At 45.2% G+C, this 22,976-nt stretch overlaps 1 protein-coding gene across 1 annotated transcript in view; it reads left to right on the forward strand.

The window, feature by feature from the left end:
• The window catches only part of LOC136573470 (vomeronasal type-2 receptor 26-like), a 36,956-nt gene extending 14,181 nt beyond the window's left edge, over window positions 1-22,775 (forward strand). Inside the window, exon 4 of the mRNA XM_066574762.1 lies at window positions 21,868-22,775. Within this exon, the coding sequence (XP_066430859.1) occupies window positions 21,868-22,775 (908 nt within the window). The remainder of the gene's footprint in view (window positions 1-21,867) is intronic.
• The last annotated feature ends 201 nt before the right edge of the window (window positions 22,776-22,976 follow it).

Genomic DNA, 22,976 nt, shown 5'->3' on the forward strand with positions numbered 1-22,976 from the left:
CTGTGACCAATCAGAGGCAGCTCATTCAGCAGGCGGGGATTTTAGATCCCCGCCTGCTGAATATTACAGAGAGCAGTTCAGAGAACTGCTGCCGGCCGCGCTGAACTCCGTCTGCCGGGACAAGGCGAGTATATATATATATATATATATATATATATATATATATATATATATATATATTTTTTTTTTACACATTTCTGGATGAATTGCAGGGAAGGGCTTATATTTTTAAGCCTTTCCCGAAAATTTATCCTGAGATCGCCAGCAGTCCATTGCTTTCAATGGAGCCGGCTGTATTGCCGGCTCCATTGAATTCAATGGTCAGTGCTCGTTTAATCGAGACGAGTACCGCGTGGTGCTCGTCTCGAGTAACGAGCATCTCGAGCACCCTAATACTCGAACGAGCATCAAGCTCGGACGAGTATGCTCGCTCATCTCTAATCATAATGTAGCATTTCAAAGTTACATCCCACCACTACTTTGTTGGTGATAAGGACTGTGAATGTACTGTGAACATCATATCCCAGAATAAAGGACCACAGAGAATTTAAATTGATTAGAACTTCATTGGACTATTATTGATTTAATATTGGACTTATACCACTCAAGAACTAACTGAATAACCATATATATATATATATATATATATATATATATATATATTTTTTTTTTAATTTTTTTTAATGCTTTCTACAAGTCATCTGAACACTGGCTAAAACATAAGGAAGGGAGAGATGAGATCTGAACCAGTTGGGGGGATAGTTTTGAGGAGTCAGATGAAAATCTCTAGATATTTCTCGGGGCAGGTCCCTGTGAGGCAGGGCAATGATAGCAGGTTTTCGTTTTTGATTTATCTGAGTATAGGAACGTCCTATATTATCTCTAGAATAATAGGAGGGACTGTTATATTAATGTTTTAATGGTTTTCTGACTTTGGTTCACATGACCTATGCTTAAACCATTCCCTTTAGGAACAAAGAAGAATGTATTTTGACATGCTCTATTTTTGGAAAATTAGAATCACATTTATTTCTTGGATTGTGAATACAGTCTGAAGGCCAGAATTATTCCAGAGATGATATCGAATGTCCAACATAATAGCCAGTATGGGGGAGTTTATCCTCTGATTGTATAACATTGTGCAACATTGTGTTAGATTGCAAAATGTGTCTCCAGATATTAGTTTGTTTTTGCCAGAATAATGTTCTACTTTGAGAAAATACTTTTATAGCCCAAAAAGGAATGTACCTATATACCTTAAATTATGTAACCATGTCTAGAGCAATTGTGCAAATGTACATTAACACCTCTTTTATAAAACACAACAATGAGCAGGAAGGAGCAGTAGAACCTGCCTACATTGACTGCTGTTCGGACATTTTTGTGTCTGAATCTTCATTGTCGGCCGTTGTCACTGGTGACTGATTATTTTAATTCTACCTGGTACTGGTGATTTCTTATGGACTTATAATTTTTCTGTAACACAGCGGTCCCCAGCTCTTCCCTGGCAGCATGAAATGAGTGCGAGCAGCCTTCCCCATATGTCATTTGCAAATTGCAAGCACCAGCTGTAGACCCAAGGCGCCCCCCCCCCCCCCCTCCTTAGCCTGATGTCTTCTTCACTTTGCGCGGGGAGATCAGAGCACGGGGGGCAGACAATGTGAAAAGCAGCCACCCGCAGAGTACAGCAGCAGATCAGCGATCACACTGCACAGCCGTGGGACAGCAGCAGGAGCATCTGTGGTGGCACATGGGAAATGAACCCTCAAACGAAGTCAACAGGGTTGGCTACAAGCTGGAGAGGCTGCTAGGACCTTGAAGGCTTAAGTCAATCGGGAGCTAGGGGTGTGACAGGGGCGTTCCTCCTTTCAAACCCTTAGATTCCAGTCGCATCAAGATACAGGAATACCACAAGTGCTTAGATGTGCATTTTAGAGGGACTTTCATAGTTTTTTCGCCTTATGGCAAGCACAAACGACACGAACCTGGCAGCAGCATTATGGAACATTGAGGTTACCAGTGTTATTTAATCCAGACTCACCATAACATCTTTGGATTGATGTGGGTACTGTTTTACATTGGCGCCATGGGAAGCTAGGGGTTTGACAGTGCTTAGATGGAGCATGCCCCTGTCACGCCCCCTAGCTCTCGATTGGCTGCAATGCTGTAGTGCTGAAATGACCCCGGTGTTGGCCACAATGTCTTCCTTCATGCTGCTGTAGCGCCGAGATGCAGCCGCTGAGGGCTACATTGCTCTGCATCTGCCTCTCAGCAGTGGCGCCAGTGACAGTTGCTGAAGGGAGAGAAGGCAGGGGAGCAAAGTAGCCATCAGTGGCGACATCCCCTCAAACTGCAGAGTGCGGTGAACAGCAATACAGCACGGGGAAAGGACAGTGTTGCTGGCAGCGGCATGGCCAAGGGGAGGGCAGTGTTGCCAGTAGTGGGCCCCTAGCAATACTGTCCTCTGGGGACAGTGAGGGGGTGACAGGCTGCTAGGGAGATAAGGTGACACAGACTGGTGCGGCTGTTTACTGCCCTCACTCATGACTGACGGGGTGTGGGGGCAAGTCTCTCTTTTTGTCTTCTGCTGCCCCCATCGTTGCTGTGTGCCCACTGTCAGCCGCCATCTATGGAGTCCCGAGCTTTGGAGATGGCATAGTCAACAAAGCTGCAACAAATCTGGAGCTAGGGGCATGACAGGGTCGTTCCTCCATCTAAGGGCTATTGAACCCCTAGCTTCCGGTGGCAACAAGATACAACAGTACTACTAATGTGTTGGCGCATGGGACAGGGCATAGGTCAGTGGATGGAGTACTCTAAGTAAGCACAACTTGGCACCTCTGGACCCTGTTATTTTTGTCCATTCTTCTTTTTCTTGAGCAGTAGCCTGCTCCTGAAGTTTCTGTAAGATTGCACTGTGCAGACCTTTACTGAGAGGGATAACAATACAGCAGCTTTATCCACTATACCTGCTCTACTATACACTGGGGAACAATTTTGAACAACATTTTTGTTAATTTTGGTTTTTCAGGTGAGTTAGACTAAAATAGGCATGCTGATTTAAAAAATGCAGTTAGTCTTCCTTTATCATGGTTTATCTCTACAGTTTATCATGATCTCATTACTCAAGCCTGGGTTCAGTGAAGTCTAGTATTCTCCTATTGACCAAGAGCAAACCTCCCTTGTGGTGGTGGAGAGGAGAGAATGACCTTGGCGACTAGTAACAGGTTATTATTTATCTGGGCTACACAGTTACATGTGCAACAGTGTGGTGAGGAGTTGTGTGCCACTCTATATTGTGTGTAACAGGATAAGAGGAGAAGTCAGGGATGGGAGATATGTGTCACGGAGGTGGCTGGCTTCTGTAATGTAGGCCCAGGTCACTCTCACTCCAGTCCGGAGTTTACACCTTAGCCAGGAGCCCAGGTGTGGCTCAGGCACCTTTTGAATTTTAAAAACGAAGACAGGCTGCAGATCGCTGAGATATGTGTGAGCTCAAGACGTAATCTGGGAGGAAAGCTGGTTGGAACCTATCCTTGAGGAATTCTGGTTGGAACCTGCCCTTGGGAAAGCTAGGTGAAAGCTACTACTCCTACTGTTGCTACAGTTATTGCTATAGCTAATACTCCAAGTGTTAATAACAGTGTGAAGGACATTGTATCTCTTTTTAGTTTGCTGGAGAAACAGTTTGTTCCTTTATTTTTGTTTGTGTGAATAAACAACACGATTTGACTGTTACTGTTTGCCTCGTGGTTAATCCCTGACGTTCCTACATGTGGTGGAGGCTGCGTAGGCAGGAAAAGACCCACAGGTAGATGTCCTGTGTTAGAACAGCAGTAACGTTACATACAAATCTTCCAGGCATGAAGGAATTGGTTAAACAGCTGATCCACATAACTATAGAGCAACAGCAGGTGACGGCTCAGCAAAAAAGGTTCATGTTGAGTTTGTGTGAAACCAACAGGAGGCAAACCAACTCCTTATAAAACAGATGGTGATGCTGTCTAAGGCCATTAAGTCTGAAGAGACTGTAGGTCTCCCCAGTCTGAAAATGCTGAGGACAATGAGTGGGGCCATACAGAAAATGACCCAAGAAGATGACGTGGAAGCCTGCAAGATGATTTTTGAGAGAGTGGCGGAAAGGGAGAACTTGCCCTTATAGCGGTGAGAAGAGGTGCTAGCCCTCTACTTAACCTGGAAGCCTCAGAAGGCATGCTATGATTTAACCCAGCAGAACACTAGAGTATGGCAAGCTAAAAGTGGAAATCCTTGATTTCTGCTCCTTATTTGCACATCCTATGTGCAGAGCTCCTCTTTCTAGAGAACCACAACCTCGGATAGATATGTAAAATGTCTTTGAACGGTTTCAAGGATTCCACGTTCCGGAATTCAGGGAGCTTGGTCACCTTGATAACTGCCTCCCTCCCACAAGTGCTAGTTCCTGAAGAGCAGTAGGGGGTGGTGTGCATTCATGGGGACATGAAAGGCGATCCGGTTGCACAAGTATCATTAAGCACTCAATGGGATGTTAATCATCAGAACGTTGGGGTGGTAAGAAAGTTACTTCATCCAGTGATCACAGATATGCAAGGTTTTGTTGCTTTGAAATGATGAGGTGTATCAGAATGGATTTTTCTCGGAGATTCTAAAAATTACTTTCAGAATTCAGTATCATGTTAGTTTTTTTTCAAAAAACATAATTTTTATGGCATTCATATATGACACACTGTACTGCACACTTTCCAGCAGAAATGTAAGGTTTTCATATGCCTCTTTCATAATCACAGAATGTGCTACTGGAATGGATAGATGGATTTTAATATTGTGTAATAAAACCCCTTTTAAACTGCATTTGCTGACATCTATGAACAAACTCCACTCTCCTGAATAATGATTTAATGTTGAAGTATTTCATGACTGCCGGAACGTCAGGACAATATACCAAACCACCTTCCTCAGCAAAAAAACAGAAACAATTCTGCTTCTAGGTGTCTGTACCAGGAGAATATCATATTAGGACACAGTAAATTATTTTCATGAAGTTGTAATCCTAACAACTCGGATGCGTCCTTAGGTAAATTCATGATCTCAAACTAAATCATTTAGTTGATGCTGGGTAAATGGCACTGGGGTTTCATCTTCCATACTGTCTGGTTGGTATATCTCAACACTTGTATCACTGTTTGCATTGGTGTCTGTTGGGGGCTTGACATTGGATGGTGATAGCAAAGGGATGGATTCACTATGGGGCACTGGTTTCATGACAGATGACATATTGGGATACACTATGTTACATGTACTGGTATGGCCCGCTATCTTCACTGTGCAGAAGTAGCAGTCATCAATGTGATTTCTTGGCTCATGCCACACGTTGGGTACACCGAATGGCATTGATTCCTTTTTTCCAGTTCCTCAACCCCTCCACACATGCACGGCACACTTTGTAGCAAAATATGAAGTTATTGTACATGCCATGAAGCAACAACCGAATGGTCACTATAAAGAAAGAAGGAAGAGTGGCATGAGGTATGAGTCATACTGGCGTACAAAGTTTACTTTCTCTCATGTTTAGGCTTTGTGAGTGCAGCAAATCTTGACGCGATACAGATAAATCTATTTCATTTTCGGAATCAGCTGTTATAATGTTAGTTCCTTGCACATTCATTTTATTCCTCGAGAGAACATTTTCCCACGTTACAAACATTGCCATATATGAATGTCATAAAAATGTTTGTTTTTTTTCATGATACTAAATTTTTAAGGTCATTTTAGGAATCTGCAGAAAATATCCAATCCAGTACACCTCCATATTTAAAAACAATAGTTGATTCCGTGCCTCCTCGACATTGAGTCTACCTTCTTTACTTGCCCGAGACCCAGGCCACAGCTAAATATGTTAGGGAGAACCTTACCAGAGAGTTTATCCATAAGTCCTCGTCTCCTGCCAGAGCTGTTTTTTTTTCCTTTTTCTTTTCTTCGTCAAGAAGAAGGACACATTGCTATGGCCCTGTATCGACTATCATGGTTTTTTCAATAATTCCGCACTCAATACCCCATATTTACTAAATAAAAACAGAATGTTACAAATGTTTGTATTTTTTAAATGAAAAACTAATATTTAGCATTGACATAAGTAGTCACAGCCTGTACTCAGTACTTAGTTGCAACAGCTTCGGTCAGGGTCGTACCTAAAGGCTCAGGGGCCCGGGTGCAAATGTTCAGCTCGAGCCCCCCCCCCCCCCCCTTCCCTTTCTCACCACGTACCCATACCTAAATCGTGCTGCATACAGCTGCAAAACAAATTTCCATACATGAATTAACCCCATTAACGCATTTCCTGCACTACATGAAAATTTGTTTGTAGCCCCTTACGCCGGCCACACACACACACACACACACACACACACACGTTTTCTAATGCACCTCCCCACCCATCACAATAATGGGGTGCATTAAAACTTCTTTACCATGTGTTCAAAAATGCTGCTCAAAATTGAGGTAAAAAACCCATGGTTTTAGGGTGCATTCAGACAACCGTATATCAGCTGGCTTTTCATGCCCAGCCGATATACGGCGTCCCTCTCTGCAGGGGGAGGAGGCTGGAAGAGCCAGGAGCAGTGCACTGAGCTCCTGCCCCCTCTCTGCCCCTCGCCACTATTTGCAATGGCAGGGGGTGGAGCTACGCCTCAGAACTTAGCCCCGCCCCACCCATTGCAAATAGGGGCGAGTGGCGAGTGGCGAGAGGTGGAGGGGGGGTGGGAGCTTAGTGCACTGCTCCTGGCTCTTCCAGCCTCCCCCCCCTGCAGAGCAGGACGTGAAAACTCTGCTGACATACGGTCGTCTGAATGCGCCTTAGGCTGCGTTTTCTGAGCGCACGTCTTAGAGCAGCCTTAGGGTATGTTCACGTTTTTTTTGTACTTTTAAATCACAATTCAGAAAAACACATAAAAAACCTGCATGCGGTATTCAAAGACCACAAACGTTTTTTAAGAAACTACAGACACTATTAAAAACCGTGTGTGTTTTTGATGCGTTTTTAATTGTGTGCAAAGAGTGCAATTATATACAGGGAGCTGAATAACTTATACCAGAGATAAACAGATGGAAAGATTATAATACTTACCACCTCCTCTGGTCTCCTATGCTCCCCGACACTGTCAGTGCACTACTAGCCATACCAATCCTGTGTCTGGCAGTTGCGACCAATCACAACTGCAGTCTCTCAGTGGGAGGAATCCGCGCCAGGGAGTCTGCAGCCTACTCCCCTGGTAACGGCTCTCCCCGTCTAGAGTGTAGGCCCGTGGGCCACGGCGGTCAGACTGTGCCTGATAGGTGGCACATGGGCCCCGGTCGCCATTGCAACCTCTCATGGTACGCCAGTGTTGGCCGAACACACAAGGGGTTCACAGGAATATCTCCACAACATTGTCACACTTCCGTGGCTGCGCGGTCACCAGATTCATCACCAATAGAACATATATATCACCATTTGGGACGCCAACTCCCACAGTCTAGGAGTTTGCATGATCTAGAGGCTCAGTTACAGCAAATGTGGACACATAATTCCATATAGAACCTGCATGCCTCCATTGCCCCCCGTATCACATCATGTATAGAAGCTAGAGGCAGTACAACAGGGTACTAGGACCTCCATACCCACTGTATTACATCTTGTATCCAAGATAGAGGCGGTACAACAGGGTACTAGAGCCTCCAAGCCCACCAGTATCACATCTTGTATACAAGCTAGAGCCACTACAACAGGGTGCTAGAGCCTCCATGCCTGCCCGTATCGCATCTTTTATCCAAGGTAGGGGCAGAACAACAGGGTACTAGAGTCTCCATGCCCGCCCGTATCACATCTTGTATACAAGCTAGAGGCAGTACAACAGGGTACTAGAGCCTCCATGCCTGCCCGTATCACATCTTTTATCTAAGCTAGAGGCAGTACAACAGGGTACTAGAGTCTCCATGCCCACCCGTTTCACATATTTTATCCAAGCTAGAGGCAGTACAACAGGGTACTAGAGCCTCCATGCCTGCCCGTATCACATCTTTTATCCAAGCTAGAGGCAGTACAACAGGGTACTAGAGTCTCCATGCCCACCCGTTTCACATCTTGTATCCAAACTAGAGGCGGTACAACAGGGTACTAGAGTTCATCCTGCAAAAAAAAAAAAAAAAAAAGAAAAGCAAGCACTCAGAGGATCCATTGATGGAAAAATAAAAAACATAATGTAATGCAGCGACTGAAAAGCAAATCTATAAAAAATACAAATAAAATTAAAAAAATGGGTGTTTAGTGTATTAAAAAGTGAAAACCTAAAAGAAAAAAAAGAAATACTGTATAAACTTAACCCCTTAAGGGCATGGCCTATTTTGGGCATAGTCCTTTTGGGCAACGATTTTTGGCAGATTTTCATCTCCATTTTTTCAAAATCTATGACTTTAATTTTTTGCTGCCGCGGCCGTATAAGGGCTTGTTTTTTTTGCAAAGCAAACTGTAGTTTTTAACAGTGCAATTTTTGGATACATAGACTAGACGTAGACGGCGAGAGTCGACTGAAGTCTCAGAGGGAGCGCGCTCTCTCTGTGAACCCTTTCCCTGCCGCGATCTACTTAGATTGCGGCAGAAAAGGGGTTAACAGTGGGGGGCGCATCTCCGATGCACCCCCGCTGTTGCAGCGGGAGCCCGGCTACTAGTGACAGCCAGCTCCCGCTGTGGGATAGCGCGAGATCTGCCATGATGTCGCGCTATCCCTATGACATAAGGGTACGTCCAGTTGCGGGAAGTACCCCGCTGCCAGGACATACCCTTATGTCATGGGGAGGGAAAGAGTTAAATAAACAACTTGTCACCCAAAAACAAGTCCTCAAAACCAACATGTCAATGAGAAAAAAAAAGTTCTGACCCTAGGAATGCACAAAAATAAAGACTTAAAAATTGGTTGCTAATTAGTGCTTGAAAAGGGCCAGTCATGAAGGGGTTAATGGCAGACATTCACTGCTGGTCAGTGAGGTTACAGATGGAGGGTTGTTGGGTGAACTGCATGTAAATCTGCTCACCTCAGTAACTCCACTAGTTTGGGGGACTCTCAGCAGACGGGTCCTCCTCCAGGGAGCCGGCAGCACATGGTAAACTACCTGAGGCGGGTGGGTCTGCTGTCTCTATCAAGGACCTCTGATGATGTCACACTCATGTGGCCAGTCATGTGACCAGCCTGTGGGAGGAGCCAAGCGGGACTTTACTGCAAAGAATATTTATGGAACCAGAGAGAAGCCTGATGGCTCCCTGGACGTCTCGCTGGTGACTGCCGACGCGCTGAGAAGTAACCCAAGAGGAGCCACAGCTGCGTGGGTATGTCAACCTCCCCTCCAGCAGCCACACATCCCGGCCGCACCAATCACAGGGCTGCCAGTGTAATGCCGGTCGCCCTGCTACGCCTTCTACAGAATGCACACGTGTGCATTTTGAATATGGCGGGGCTTCTGGGCCCCCGCAGAGCAAGGGCCGGGTCGCAACGTCGATCCCTGCTCCCCCTCACGATACGTCTATGGCTTTGGTAGTAATTACAGCCTCTTGTCTTCTTGGGTATCATCCCACATGGTTTGCACAACTGGATTTGGGAATTTTCTGTCATTCTTCTCTGCAGATCCTCTTTGTCTATGGACAGCCATTTTCAGATCTCTCCAGAAAAGTTTGAATAGGTTCTTGTCAATGCTCTGGCTGGGCCACTGAAGGACACTCACAGTGTCGCTCCTAATCCACTCCTTGGCAGTGTCAATTCCCTAATTTTGCAGTCAGTGACTTTCCCCCTTTTTTATTTCTACCTCCCATATCTTATCTCATCAGTCTATCCCATAAATTACTGTTCTGTCTATAGGACATAATGGGTAAAATCCCAAATTCAGGAACCATAGGCCTTTCTCTTTTCAGAATGTGCCAATCCGCTACTATAATTACTGAAAATGAGTTGTAAATCCACCTAACAGTTACCTTGTTGATTTCGTATTAGGTCATTTTTTTCAATTGGATGGTATGAGATACTTTGTCCGATGCTTTACTAAAGTCAAGATCAATGATTCTGTTTTTATAAACCCATGCTTTATTCGCCTTACAAACTGTCTTTCCCTGACGAAGGAGCCAATTCTAAGCTTCGTAACATCAAGAACGTTTTGGGCAGCAGCGGCCATCGTAGCCAGCCATCTGATGTCACACTTTAGCCCTCTGACACCGCCACTTCTGGCCAGAGCGGTGTGTGCTTTTACGAGTTAAGACCAGTGAGCATTCTTTTAGTTCTGCACTTAGTATGCAGCGATAACCACCCCCAACGAACATTGTGAGGAGCAGCTCACACCAGACCTCTCCTCTCTTCAAGGGATGCAAATTGAGACAACACGACTATACAGGACTTCTCTGGAAGACATTCCCCGGTGGACTAACAGGCTTCCTTGTACTCATAGTGAGTGCCTGCAGTGTGTGTGTGTGTGTGTGTGTGTGTATAGTTTAACGCATAAAATTGGGATCCTTTGTGATTAGTAGTTGAGTTGTTATGTTTTTTTTTTACCTCACACCCAACAACAGAGCTTCCATTAGTTCTGTTGGGCACAGTTTACCCAAAAGAGTTTTATTTTTTTTTGTGTACCGTTCCCTTTAATGATTTTCAGTCACTGATATTATCAGTCTAGATGTTACTGGCAGAGCTCTGCCCCTGATGGCTGGTCAGTCTATATGTTACTGGCGGAGCTTGGACCCTGATGGCTGGTCAGTCTAGATGTTACTGGCAGAGCTCTGCCCCTGATGGCTGGTCAGTCTATATGTTACTGGCGGAGCTTGGACCCTGATGGCTGGTCAGTCTATATGTTACTGGCGGAGCTCGGCTCCTGATGGCTGGTCAGTCAATATGTTACTGGCGGAGCTCGGCCCCTGATGGCTGGTCAGTCTATATGTTACTGGCGGAGCTTGGACCCTGATGGCTGGTCAGTCTATATGTTACTGGCGTAGCTCAGTCCCTGATGGCTGGTCAGTCTATATGTTACTGGCGGAGCTCGGCCCCTGATGGCTGGTCAGTCTATATGTTACTGGCGGAGCTTGGACCCTGATGGCTGGTCAGTCTATATGTTACTGGCGGAGCTTGGACCCTGATGGCTGGTCAGTCTATATGTTACTGGCGGAGCTTGGACCCTGATGGCTGGTCAGTCTATATGTTACTGGCAGAGCTCTGCCCCTGATGGCTGGTCAGTCTATATGTTACTGGCGGAGCTTGGACCCTGATGGCTGGTCAGTCTATATGTTACTGGCGTAGCTCAGTCCCTGATGGCTGGTCAGTCTATATGTTACTGGCGGAGCTCGGCCCCTGATGGCTGCTCAGTCTATATGTTACTGGCGGAGCTCGGCCCCTGATGGCTGCTCAGTCTATATGTTACTGGCGGAGCTCTGCCCCTGATGGCTGGTCAGTCTATATGTTACTGGCGGAGCTTGGACCCTGATGGCTGCTCAGTCTATATGTTACTGGCGGAGCTCTGCCCCTGATGGCTGCTCAGTCTATATGTTACTGGCGGAGCTCTGCCCCTGATGGCTGGTCAGTCTATATGTTACTGGCGGAGCTTGGACCCTGATGGCTGGTCAGTCTATATGTTACTGGCGTAGCTCAGTCCCTGATGGCTAGTCAGTCTATATGTTACTGGCGTAGCTCAGTCCCTGATGGCTGGTCAGTCTATATGTTACTGGCGGAGCTCGGCCCCTGATGGCTGGTCAGTCTATATGTTACTGGCGGAGCTTGGACCCTGATGGCTGGTCAGTCTATATGTTACTGGCGGAGCTTGGACCCTGATGGCTGGTCAGTCTATATGTTACTGGCGGAGCTTGGACCCTGATGGCTGGTCAGTCTATATGTTACTGGCAGAGCTCTGCCCCTGATGGCTGGTCAGTCTATATGTTACTGGCGGAGCTTGGACCCTGATGGCTGGTCAGTCTATATGTTACTGGCGTAGCTCAGTCCCTGATGGCTGGTCAGTCTATATGTTACTGGCGGAGCTCGGCCCCTGATGGCTGCTCAGTCTATATGTTACTGGCGGAGCTCGGCCCCTGATGGCTGCTCAGTCTATATGTTACTGGCGGAGCTCTGCCCCTGATGGCTGGTCAGTCTATATGTTACTGGCGGAGCTTGGACCCTGATGGCTGCTCAGTCTATATGTTACTGGCGGAGCTCTGCCCCTGATGGCTGCTCAGTCTATATGTTACTGGCGGAGCTCTGCCCCTGATGGCTGGTCAGTTTATATGTTACTGGTGGAGCTCGGCCCCTGATGGCTGATCAGTCTATATGTTACTGGCGGAGCTCGGCCCCTGATGGCTGGTCAGTCTATATAAAACTGGTGGAGCTCGGTCCCTGATGGCTGGTCAGTCTACATGGTTGTTATTTGTACACCCATAGTATAGCTACATTAACCCTTCAGGTGCTTGTAACATCAATGGTTTTTTTATATATCTCAGTGAAGCAATTGCTCTCATTTGAATGATCCTATTCTAATCAATGCATGCATGCTATTGTGGTAATTACATAGGCAGAAGTAATATATTCCAGTACTAGATCATAAATGATACTATCAGTATATCTACTACGCTGTCTAAGACCAATAATAAACCTTTTGTTCTGACAGTCATCAGCTGTTAATAACACGATACTGACAGTTGTCGTACAAAGATATTTAAAGGGGTTGTCCCGCGCCGAAAGATAATTTTTTTTTTTGCCCAGTCCCCCAGTACCTCTAAAGGAAAACCACTGACATGTGTTATTAAAAAAAAATTAAAATTCCCTTACCTGAATCCCCGTTCAGCAACTTTAAAAAATCTTCTGTCCAAGATGGCTGCCGCTGGTCTTCTCTCACAGTAGTAAGCAAAAGACCACGGCACTCACTCCACCAGAGTAAAATACTAGGGGGGAGGCAAATTAGAGAAAAATAGTATTTTTAAATAGAGGAGAATCTTAGTTCTCTGTAGCGAAAAAAATCTAGTTAGATAGATGCAGAGCCACCAACAGGGCTATGGACAGAAGCCCCTTGGGGAAACACGTATAGCAGAAAAGGTGGCAGCATATAGTGATGCACAAAAAAAACTCCTTGTCTAAAGGAACATGTTTTATTGTTTCATAGTTTAAAAATAGGCAAATAGGTCTTCTCTCACAGTGCACCGCGGGTCTTCTCCCAGGGTGCACCGTGGAAGTTCTTCTGCTGTCTGTGCTCCACTGCCGATTCCAACCACCTCATTGGCTGATCGGCACCATGTGACGGGGCGGAGCTATGCGATGACACTGAGAAGGGGGAGGAGCCCGGACCATCTAGGAGAAGAATCCTCTGTGAGCAAGCGCGACTGTTCCTGCGACCAGAGAAGAAGTTTGTTCGTCGCCATGGAGACGGGGACACCAACACCGGGAGGGGGTAAGTATATAACTTCTGTATGGCCAATATTTAATGCACGATGTATATTACAAAGTGCATTAATATGGCCATACAGAAGTGTATAACTGCACTTGCTGTTGCGGGACAACCCCTTTAAACTATATCTGTCTACCGTCTTGAAGATTTTAACTTCACATTGATGTATGATTGTCCACCAATGAATAAAGATTGGACATTTTAGTAACCACATTTATGGAGTAACCCATTGTTAATCTATGCTTAGGCATTAATAATGTTACACTGTAAAAGCTCACTCACTCATATGGGCCTAGTTTATCTGTATATTATGCATATAATACAGTATGCAGAACTAAAAGTGCATAAAGTTCACAATAAACCCACGTTACACATATAATTGCCGAGTACTGCGTATCAGCTCCACTGCACAGGCTTCCTCAGCGCGCCACGTGGCTCAGCCACACTTGTCTGCTCAGATGCACTGCACTTCTCCCCACACTCATGCCTTACATTAATCTCTGCCCTCTCCCCATGCTTTACAAATCACTTCCCCAGGAACTAGTTTACGTCATATAGTGTCCTCCAGTGCAGACAATATATTATGTTGTGTTGTTGGACATCACCAGGACCCAATCTGGTGGAGCCAAAAGCTGAAGGCTGACAGAAGGGTTAGTGCTTCTTCACGTCAGCACGGTTCAGTTTTCCTGCTCTATTTGGGTAGGAGAAAAACATGAACCCCTGGCTGAACAGAATTGTCAAATTACAGAACAGAGTAGAAACACATGGACTTCATTGGCTTAATGAGGCTTTTATTTCCATTTGTTTGGTACTTTACAGGATACAATCGGATTAAATAACACAATTATTTCATGTTTTGTAGCAGAAATTAGCAGCAGAGGAACCAAATGGAACCTCCAATGCTGATGTGTATGTACCACTGGCATATAGTTAGGTGTCTCAGGGGTCACTGTTGCGACCCATTTCCCTGGCGAGCCAAGGCCCATGGGCCGTGCCATATACTGCATCAGAGCTCTTTCACACAAGTGTATATCGGCCTGCCGTTTTCACGGTCGGCCAATATACACTGTTATCTGATGCATTGGATTCCAATGCATCAGATCAGGTGCCCGTATTTCCGCAATGTAAAAGTGCCCGGTCGGCCAATATAGCACTGGGCATTTTTACGTCAGGCCCAAAGGATAGTCCTTGAACAATATTTTGGTACGGAATATGTCGGCCGCTGCATTGGCTCCTATGGGAGCCAATGACGGCGGTCGGAGAAGGGAGGTGAGAGGGAGTTTAGCAGCGTGACTGCTAAACTCCCTCCCTCTTCTCTCTTCCCCTCTGGCTGATTGCAATAGGAGGGGGGTAGGGAAAGGGTGTAGCTAAGCATTGCTCTGTCCTGCCTCCTCTCCTTGCTGGTTGTGGACAATTGGCGGAGCTAAGCTCTCACCCCCTCCCCGCCCCTTGTCCTCAGCCAGCATTGAGGGAGGAGAGATGGGTCGGCGCTTCGCTCTGCCTACGCCCCTGCCCCCTCACATTGCAATCAGCCGGAGGGGAGGAGAGGAGGTGAGCCGGTGAGGGGAAGCGACGGGCAAGACTCAATGGAATAGCAGCCTCGATGTATATGCGCTGCGGACCATGCAGTCTTAACGGGCGCAGAAATGTTAGATTTGTTCATCTGTTCACAAGTTTTTACTCCTCACATTGTAGCATATATCGGCTAGTCGTGAAAACAGTGGCTGATATACGCTCGTGTGAAAGAGCCCTTACTGTGTGATGCTGAGGCAGGGGAGGGCCATAAACGAGGACAGTGTGAAGCAAAGTCAACACTGTAGACTCCCTTGGCTTGCGGTCCTCCACAACAGCATTCTGTCAGAGCACCTCCGGATGCGTGGTTGGTCTAGCCGGTGGTGGCTTATAGCGTAGGAGGGGAGCAGACCGCATGGTGTACTCAGGTATGTATTTTACATACTCATACATATATAGCTAGCATACGTTATATCAGCTGTACATATATAATTATAGACAGGAGATATCCAGGTTACACCGGCATGGTCCATATCACTATATACCTGGATATACATAAACCACACTGTGTATCCTGTATAAAATTATATAGACCATGCTGCTATGACCTGGATATCTCCTGTATATAATTAATTAAACATGTACAGCTAGTATAAGTAATGCATCTCTTGTATATAGTGATATAGACCATGCTTGTATAACCTAGGGATCTCCTGTATATAATTATATGTACTACTCGTATGTTATACTCCTTCTTGTATATAATGATACAGACAATGCTGGTATAACCTGGATATCTCCTGTATATTATTTCACACTTCATATACAATTAAAAAACACATCAGAAACCTGCATGCAATATTGTTTAATTCCACGTGTGTTTTCTAATAGTGTTTGCAGTTTCTCAAAAATGCATTTGGTTTTTGAATACCGCATACAGTTTTTTTGATGTCCTTAAATTGTGATTCAAAATTGCAACAACCCCGAACATAATCTATTGGGCTACCAAAAATGTTTCACATAGTCCTGAAAATGAGTCATGCTTGCAAATTTTATGCCAAGGGATATAGATCATGTATGCAAATTAATTTTGCATCTGTATGCAACACGGTTTAGGCATGGGTATAGGTACGGAGGGGGGCTGGCGAGCTGAACTCTTGCACCCCTTCTGATATGAATCATGAATATATTGATACACTGAGCTCAATCAGCTTGTCACTGATGATCAGCTACCTGCTTCCACTCAAGGATGGGCATCTAACAGTAGAAATAATTTCTAAGAGTTTTAACTAGAGATGAGCGAGCATACTCGTCCGAGCTTGATGCTCGTTCGAGTATTAGGGTGCTCGAGATGCTCGTTACTCGAGACGAGCACCACGCGGTACTCGTCTCGATTAAACGAGCACTGACCATTGAATTCAATGGAGCCGGCAATACAGCCGGCTCCATTGAAAGCAATGGGCTGCCGGCTAGCGCAGGATGAATTTTCGGGAAGGGCTTAAAAATATAAGCCCTTCCCTGAAATTCATCCAGAAATGTGTAAAAAGTAAAAAAAAAAAAATACTGACCTTGTCCCGGCAGAACGATGTTAGTCCATTGAAAGCAATGGGCTGCCGGCGAGCACAGGATTAATTTTCGGGAAGGGCTTAAAAATATAAGCCCTTACCTGAAAATCATCCTAAAATGTGTAAAAATAAAAAAAAATGTATACTCACCTTTCCGCTGCAGCCGGAGTTCAGCCGCGTCTGACTGACAGTTCTTCTGAACTGCTTTCTGTAGTATTCAGCAGGTGGGGATTTAAAATCCCTGCCTGCCGAATGAGCTGCCTCTGATTGGTCACAGCCTCACCAATCAGAGGCAGCTCTCACTCACACCCATTCATGAATTCATGAATGGGTGAGTGAGTGCTGCCTCTGATTGGCTCAGCGCAGGGAGCAATCAGGGGCAGCTCTCAGCTGTCAGTCATATACAAAAATGCTTGAGTCGCCCATTGACTTCAATGGGGTTCGTTACTCGAAATAAACTCTCGAGCATCACTGAAAGTTTGACTCCAGTAACGAGGACTCGAGCATTTTGGTGCTCGCTCATCTCTAGTTTTAACCTTTACTTCTCCAATGTCGGGCCTGTCCCAACATCATGAGCTTTCTCTATAGCTCCAATGTCTGAACAGGCCCACCACTGCAGTTCAGGAGTGGATCTGCACCCACACTTCAGGTGCAAATACAATCCTGCATTGGTCTTCATCGAGGTCCCCTAAGGAGAAGGCAGAAAGGGTTTTAAGCCCTTTTTTTCTTCTCCTTTACACATTACATAGCACTCAATTAGCACTATGTAATGCAGTGCACTTTCACATTTCACCCGGCGATCATGTGACCGCCGGGTGCCTCCTGACCTCAGCTATCAGTCATAGCCAAGGTAGAGAGGATGAAGAGAGAATGCGGAAGTTTTACTTCTGCATTCCGCCCGGCGATCATGTGACCACTGGCACCCTCCTGATCTCGGCTAACAGTCACAGCTGAGATCAGGTGGGTGAAGAGAGAATGCAGAAGTCTTACTTCCCATTTCCCCGGTGATCATGTGGCCGCCGTCACCTTCCTGATCTCTGTCAGAGATAAGGAGGGTTAAGGGAGAATGCCATTCTCCCCATCTTCAAATGAATTGGAGCTGGGGAGAATGAGAAGAACAAAAAAAGGATTGGAAAGGGTTAATGGGGTGCACACCCTCACCAAAGGACTCAGCACCCCAAACTGCTTATACTTCGGCTTAGTGGTAGATTCAGCACTGTTGGATGGATCAATTAGATGTAACATTTAATATTAAGTCACTGGAGCGGAGAACATCCCAAGGAATATTAATGCAGTAGCTTGGTATGACCCCTTAAAATATAGCCTCAATTGTTAAAAATATTAAAATATGCTATTTAACCCCTTAAGGGCATGGCCTATTTTGGGCTTAAGGACGCAACGATTTTTGGTCGACTTTCATCTCCATTTTTCAAAAGTCATAACTTTTTTACTTTTCTGTCGATGCGGCCGTATAAGAGCTTATTTTTTGCGTGGCGAACTGTAATTTTTATCGGTGCTATTTTTGGGTACATAGACTATATTGTAAAACTTTTATTATTTTTTTATGATAACAAGAAGAGAAAATGCATCAATTCTGCCATAGATTTTTGGTTGTTTTTTTTACAGTGTTAACCCCTTAACGACCGCCCCATCGGGAAACTACGTCCTGCTGTTGCAGGACGTGTATGGAGGGAGGTAGTGCTGCTATCTCCCTCCATACAGCGCGGGCATCAGCTGTTTATTACAGCTGACACCCGCGGGCAATAGCTGCGCTCAGCCGTTCGGCCGATCGCGGCTATTAACTCTTTAAATGCCGCTGTCAATTCTGACAGCGGCATTTAAATCCCCCGAACGCTGTTCGGGGGTCCCGCACTGCCCCCCCGCGGTGAGATCTAATGAATGGCCCCAGGGCTGCCTTAGCAGACTGCCTATCAAGCCATCCACACAGAGTGGCTTCATAGACTGCCTGTAAAAAAGCAGTATGACGTAATGCTATAGCATTACGTCATACTGCAGGAGCGATCAAAGCATCGCATGTTAAAGTCCTCCAGGGGGACTTCAAAGTAAAGTAAAAAAAAAAGATCAATAAAGTTTTTTTAATTGTAAAAAAAAAAGAAGTTCTAAAAGTTTAAATCACCCCCCTTTTGCCATATCTATTATTAAAAAATCAAAATCATAAAATAAAAATATGTATTTGATATCGCCACGTCCGTAAAAGTCCGATCTATCAAAGTAGTGCATTATTTTTCCCGCACGGTGAACGTCGTTTGAAAAAAAAAATAAAGAACGCCAGAAATACACTTTTTTAGTTACCCTGTCTCCCAGAAAAAACGCAATAAAAAGTGATCAAAAAGTCGTATGTATTCCAAATTGATACTATCGGAAACTTCAGGACATCCCGCAAAAAATGAGCCCTTGCTCAACTACGTCGACGAAAAAATAAAAAAGGTATTGCGCGCACAAAATGACCGCAGAAAATAATTGAAAAAAATTAAATATCTTAAAAAAAAAATAAAAGTACTAAAGCAAAAAAAATACTATACAAGTTTGGTATCGTAGCAATCGTACTGACCCATAGAATAAAAATATCAGGTTGTTTTTGTTGCAGTTTGTGCGCCGTAGAAACAGGACGCACCGAAAGATGGTGGAATGTTGTTTTTTTTCCATTTCTCTCCGCTAAGAATTTTTAAAAAGTTTTTCAGTAAATTATATGGTACAATAAATAGTGCCATTGAAAAATACAACTCATCCCGCAAAAAAACAAGCCCTCATACAACGACGTCGATGGATAAATAAAGGAGCTACGATTTTTTAAAAGGGAGTAGGAAAAAACAAAAATGGAAAAAAGCAAAAAAGCTCCGTCACTAAGGGGTTAATCATGCAGAATAAATGACACAATTCATTTTTTCTGTGGGTCAGTATGATTTCAATGATACCAAAATTCTTATATATTTTTTTTCAGGTTTTTCCACATTTCTGCAATAAAACCCCTTTTTTAGAAATCTTTTTTTATTCTAAATTGCTGCATTCAAAGTCTTATAACTTTTTTATTTTTCCTTGGACGGAGCTCTAGTTTCTATTGGTAGCATTTTGGAGTACATACAGCTTTTTTGATCACTTTTATTGCGTTTTTAGGGAGGCAAAACGCTGAAAATTAGCATTTTGCCTCAGTTTTTTTGCCTTTTTTTAAGGCTCTTTTTTTTCCGTGCACAGTCAAAAGCATGTGCAACTTATTTTATGCATTGTTACGGATGTGACAATACTAAATATGTGGAATTTAAATTTTTTTTTTCCTTTTTTATGCTAATATAAGGAAAAGCACAAAAAAGTTTTTTTTTTACTTTGTTTTACATTTTGCTTTTTTTGTTCATTTTTACTATCTTTTTTTTTTTTTTTTTACACAATTTGTGTCCCCCTGGGGGACTTACAACACTTCACTGATGATGATTGCTGTAATAAGGCATGGCAGGGCTACTACCCTGCCATGCCTTATCGCTTATACAACGATCACAGACTATGGCACTACAGGATGCCGGTATCTGGCGTCCTGTTGCCATGGCAACCAGCCGGGCTCTCTGCGCGCTCCCTTTCTGAACCCTTTCCACGTTGCGATCTGCATAGATCGTGGCAGGGAAGGGGTTACAGTGGGGGGCGTATCTCCCGTTGCAGCGGGAGGCTGGCTATGACTGACAGCCGACTCCCGCTGCGGGATAGCGTGAGATCACTTATGTCTCTCGCTATCCCCAGGACGTAAGTCTACGCCCTGTTGCGGGAAGTACCCGGCTGCCAGAACGTAAACTTATGCCCTGGAGCGGGAAGGGGTTAAGGACCAATATGAATAGACAAAAAACAAAAAGACAAAGGCTGGAGAGGACTACCCTCTGAGATGGAGACTCTGCTGCGTCTTCTGTTTATTATTTTTATCTATGGGTCGAGGATTTTAGGTCTAGCAAATCTATCATGAGCTACCTAGTTATGTAAGGCCGCCTGCAGACGAGCGGGTCGGATCCGGCGGCGAGAATTCTCGCCGCGGGACCCGACCCGAGAGCCTGCAGTGACGAGCACGTACTCACCCGCGCCTGGCGGCCCCGGCTCTTTCATGTGCTGGCTGCCGGGCAGCCGTCGCGCATACGCAGACAGGAGCCGGAGCCCGGGTGAGTGACGTTTCTGCGAGCCCCGCACAGAAATAGGACATGCCGCTGCTTGTTTGCCGCGTGACATTTCGCGCGGCCAAACCGCGGCCGTCTGCATAGGAGTGCATATTGCAATGCACTCCTATGCAGGCTTTCAGTGGCGGAAATCCCGCGGGAAATACCGCCGCGGGATTTCCGCCCGTGTGCAGGCAGCCTAAGACCGTAGCAAACATCAGCTAGGCTGAATCTGAATCTCTTTACTCAGCATAGGACAGACGAGCTTTTAGACGCTCTCTCTCTCTGGATTTCTCTATAACATTGGCTGTATCTTATCAAGCCGCCCATTTCAGTCTTTTAGCATCTCTTTCTCACTGTAGGGAAAAATTTGGCGTTCATTCTTTTTGAATGGCGTTATTAATCTGTTACAATCGGTTCTGTGTACACAGTTTTTGATGGTTCCTGATGAGTCGCATGTTGAAACGAAACGCATAGAATGTACAAAACACGACCAGAATACGAGAATATATTCTGAAATTGAACCAAAAAGCTTTAATTGCTTCCTTGTAGCACACATGCAGTGGGTGTCATATTTGGGACCACCGCAGTGTCATTACTAGAGTGGTATTTTTTAGGTTGATCAAGTCTGCACAGTATTTATCTGTTGCATCTTGTACCACTCTTTTTGGAACTGGTCACTCCAGACTGATAAGGTCCTGTATAGAGATGAGCGAACGTGCTCGGCCACGCCCCTTTTTCGCCCGAATACCGCGATTTCCGAGTACTTCCGTACTCGGGCGAAAAAATTCGGGGGGCGCCGTGGCGGCACGGGGGGTAGCAGAGGGGAGTGGGGGGGAAAGGGAGAGAGAGAGGGCTCCCCCCTGTTCCACGCTGCTACCCCCCGCACCGCCGCGCCTCTCCCCGCCCCCCGGCGCCCCCCGAATCTTTACGCGCGAGTACTGCAGTACTCGAAAATGGCGGTACTCGGGTGCGTAAGTACTCGTAACGAGTACGTTCGCTCATCTCTAGTCCTGTATCATCTGTTAGGCATTCCGGACTTGATCCCCTTTTCGTTTGACCGTTCCGTTATTTCAAACATCTTTTGTTTTTTGTCTATTCATGTTGGTCCTTCAATAGCATATTTTAATATTTTTAACAATAAAGGTTACGTTTTAAGGGGTCCTACCAGGCTATAACATTTAATTTATTATGAAATATTCCTACAGATGCTGAGGACTGTATTAAATGCCAAAATGCTGAATGGCCAAATGAGAAGAGAGACCGATGCCTGCCCAAAGTTCTAGAATTCATCTCTTACCACAATGACCCAATGGCTTCTGTATTTTCTGGTGTCTCAGTTTTTGGATGTCTTGTGACCAGCTTCATATTTGGAATATTTATTTCTTACCAAGACACTCCTATTGTTAAAGCTAATAACCGGAACCTGAGTTATCTCCTCCTGATCTTCATTATCCTCAGCTTCCTCTCTATCTTCTTGTTTCTTGGTCGTCCCAGTGATGTAACTTGTAGATTACGGGAAACTAGTTTTGGGATTTTCTTCTCAGTAGCCGTCTCTTCACTTCTCGCCAAGACTACTATGGTTTGTGTTGCTTTTAAGTCCACCAAGCCTGGGAGCCCCTGGAGAAAATGGCTGAGTGTGAAGATGCCCTATAGCATAGTGCTGTTGTGTTCATCTATACAAATTGTCATCTGTGTTACCTGGTTGTCTGTTTCTCCCCCATTCCAGGACCTGGACAGTCAGTCTTATCCTGGGAAGATCATCATTCAGTGTAATGAGGGCTCAGATATCTGCTTCTACTCCATGTTGGGTTATATGGGGTTCCTAGCAGTGGCAAGCTTTGTTCTGGCTTTCATGGCGAGGACATTACCGGACAGTTTTAATGAGGCCAAGTACATCACCTTCAGCATGCTGCTGTTCTGTAGTGTCTGGATCTCCATGATCCCGGCTTATCTGAGCACCAGAGGGAAATACATGGTGGCGGTGGAGATATTTGCAGTGATGGCATCCAGTGCTGGACTTTTAGGTTGTGTGTTTTTCCCAAAGTGTTTTATCATTTTGTTCAGATCTGAAATGAATAGAAAAACTGATCTGCTGGGGAAAAGGAAGGAATGACTGTAAAATGTTACTCCCTGATAATAAAGAGTAGTACAGCATGTATATGTCTCATGAAACCGCCCACTTCTGGTAAAGTGATGGGTGCCCCACCCACTTATCATATCTTGTCACCCCCCCATCCACCCTTTTCCTGTAGTAATGTAGGCAGCCACACAATTAAGTACAGCTCATCAACCTACCCTCATCCCTGGAGCAGTG

Source organism: Eleutherodactylus coqui, chromosome 7 (assembly GCF_035609145.1).
Source record: "Eleutherodactylus coqui strain aEleCoq1 chromosome 7, aEleCoq1.hap1, whole genome shotgun sequence".
NCBI classification, from domain to species: Eukaryota; Metazoa; Chordata; class Amphibia; order Anura; family Eleutherodactylidae; genus Eleutherodactylus; species Eleutherodactylus coqui.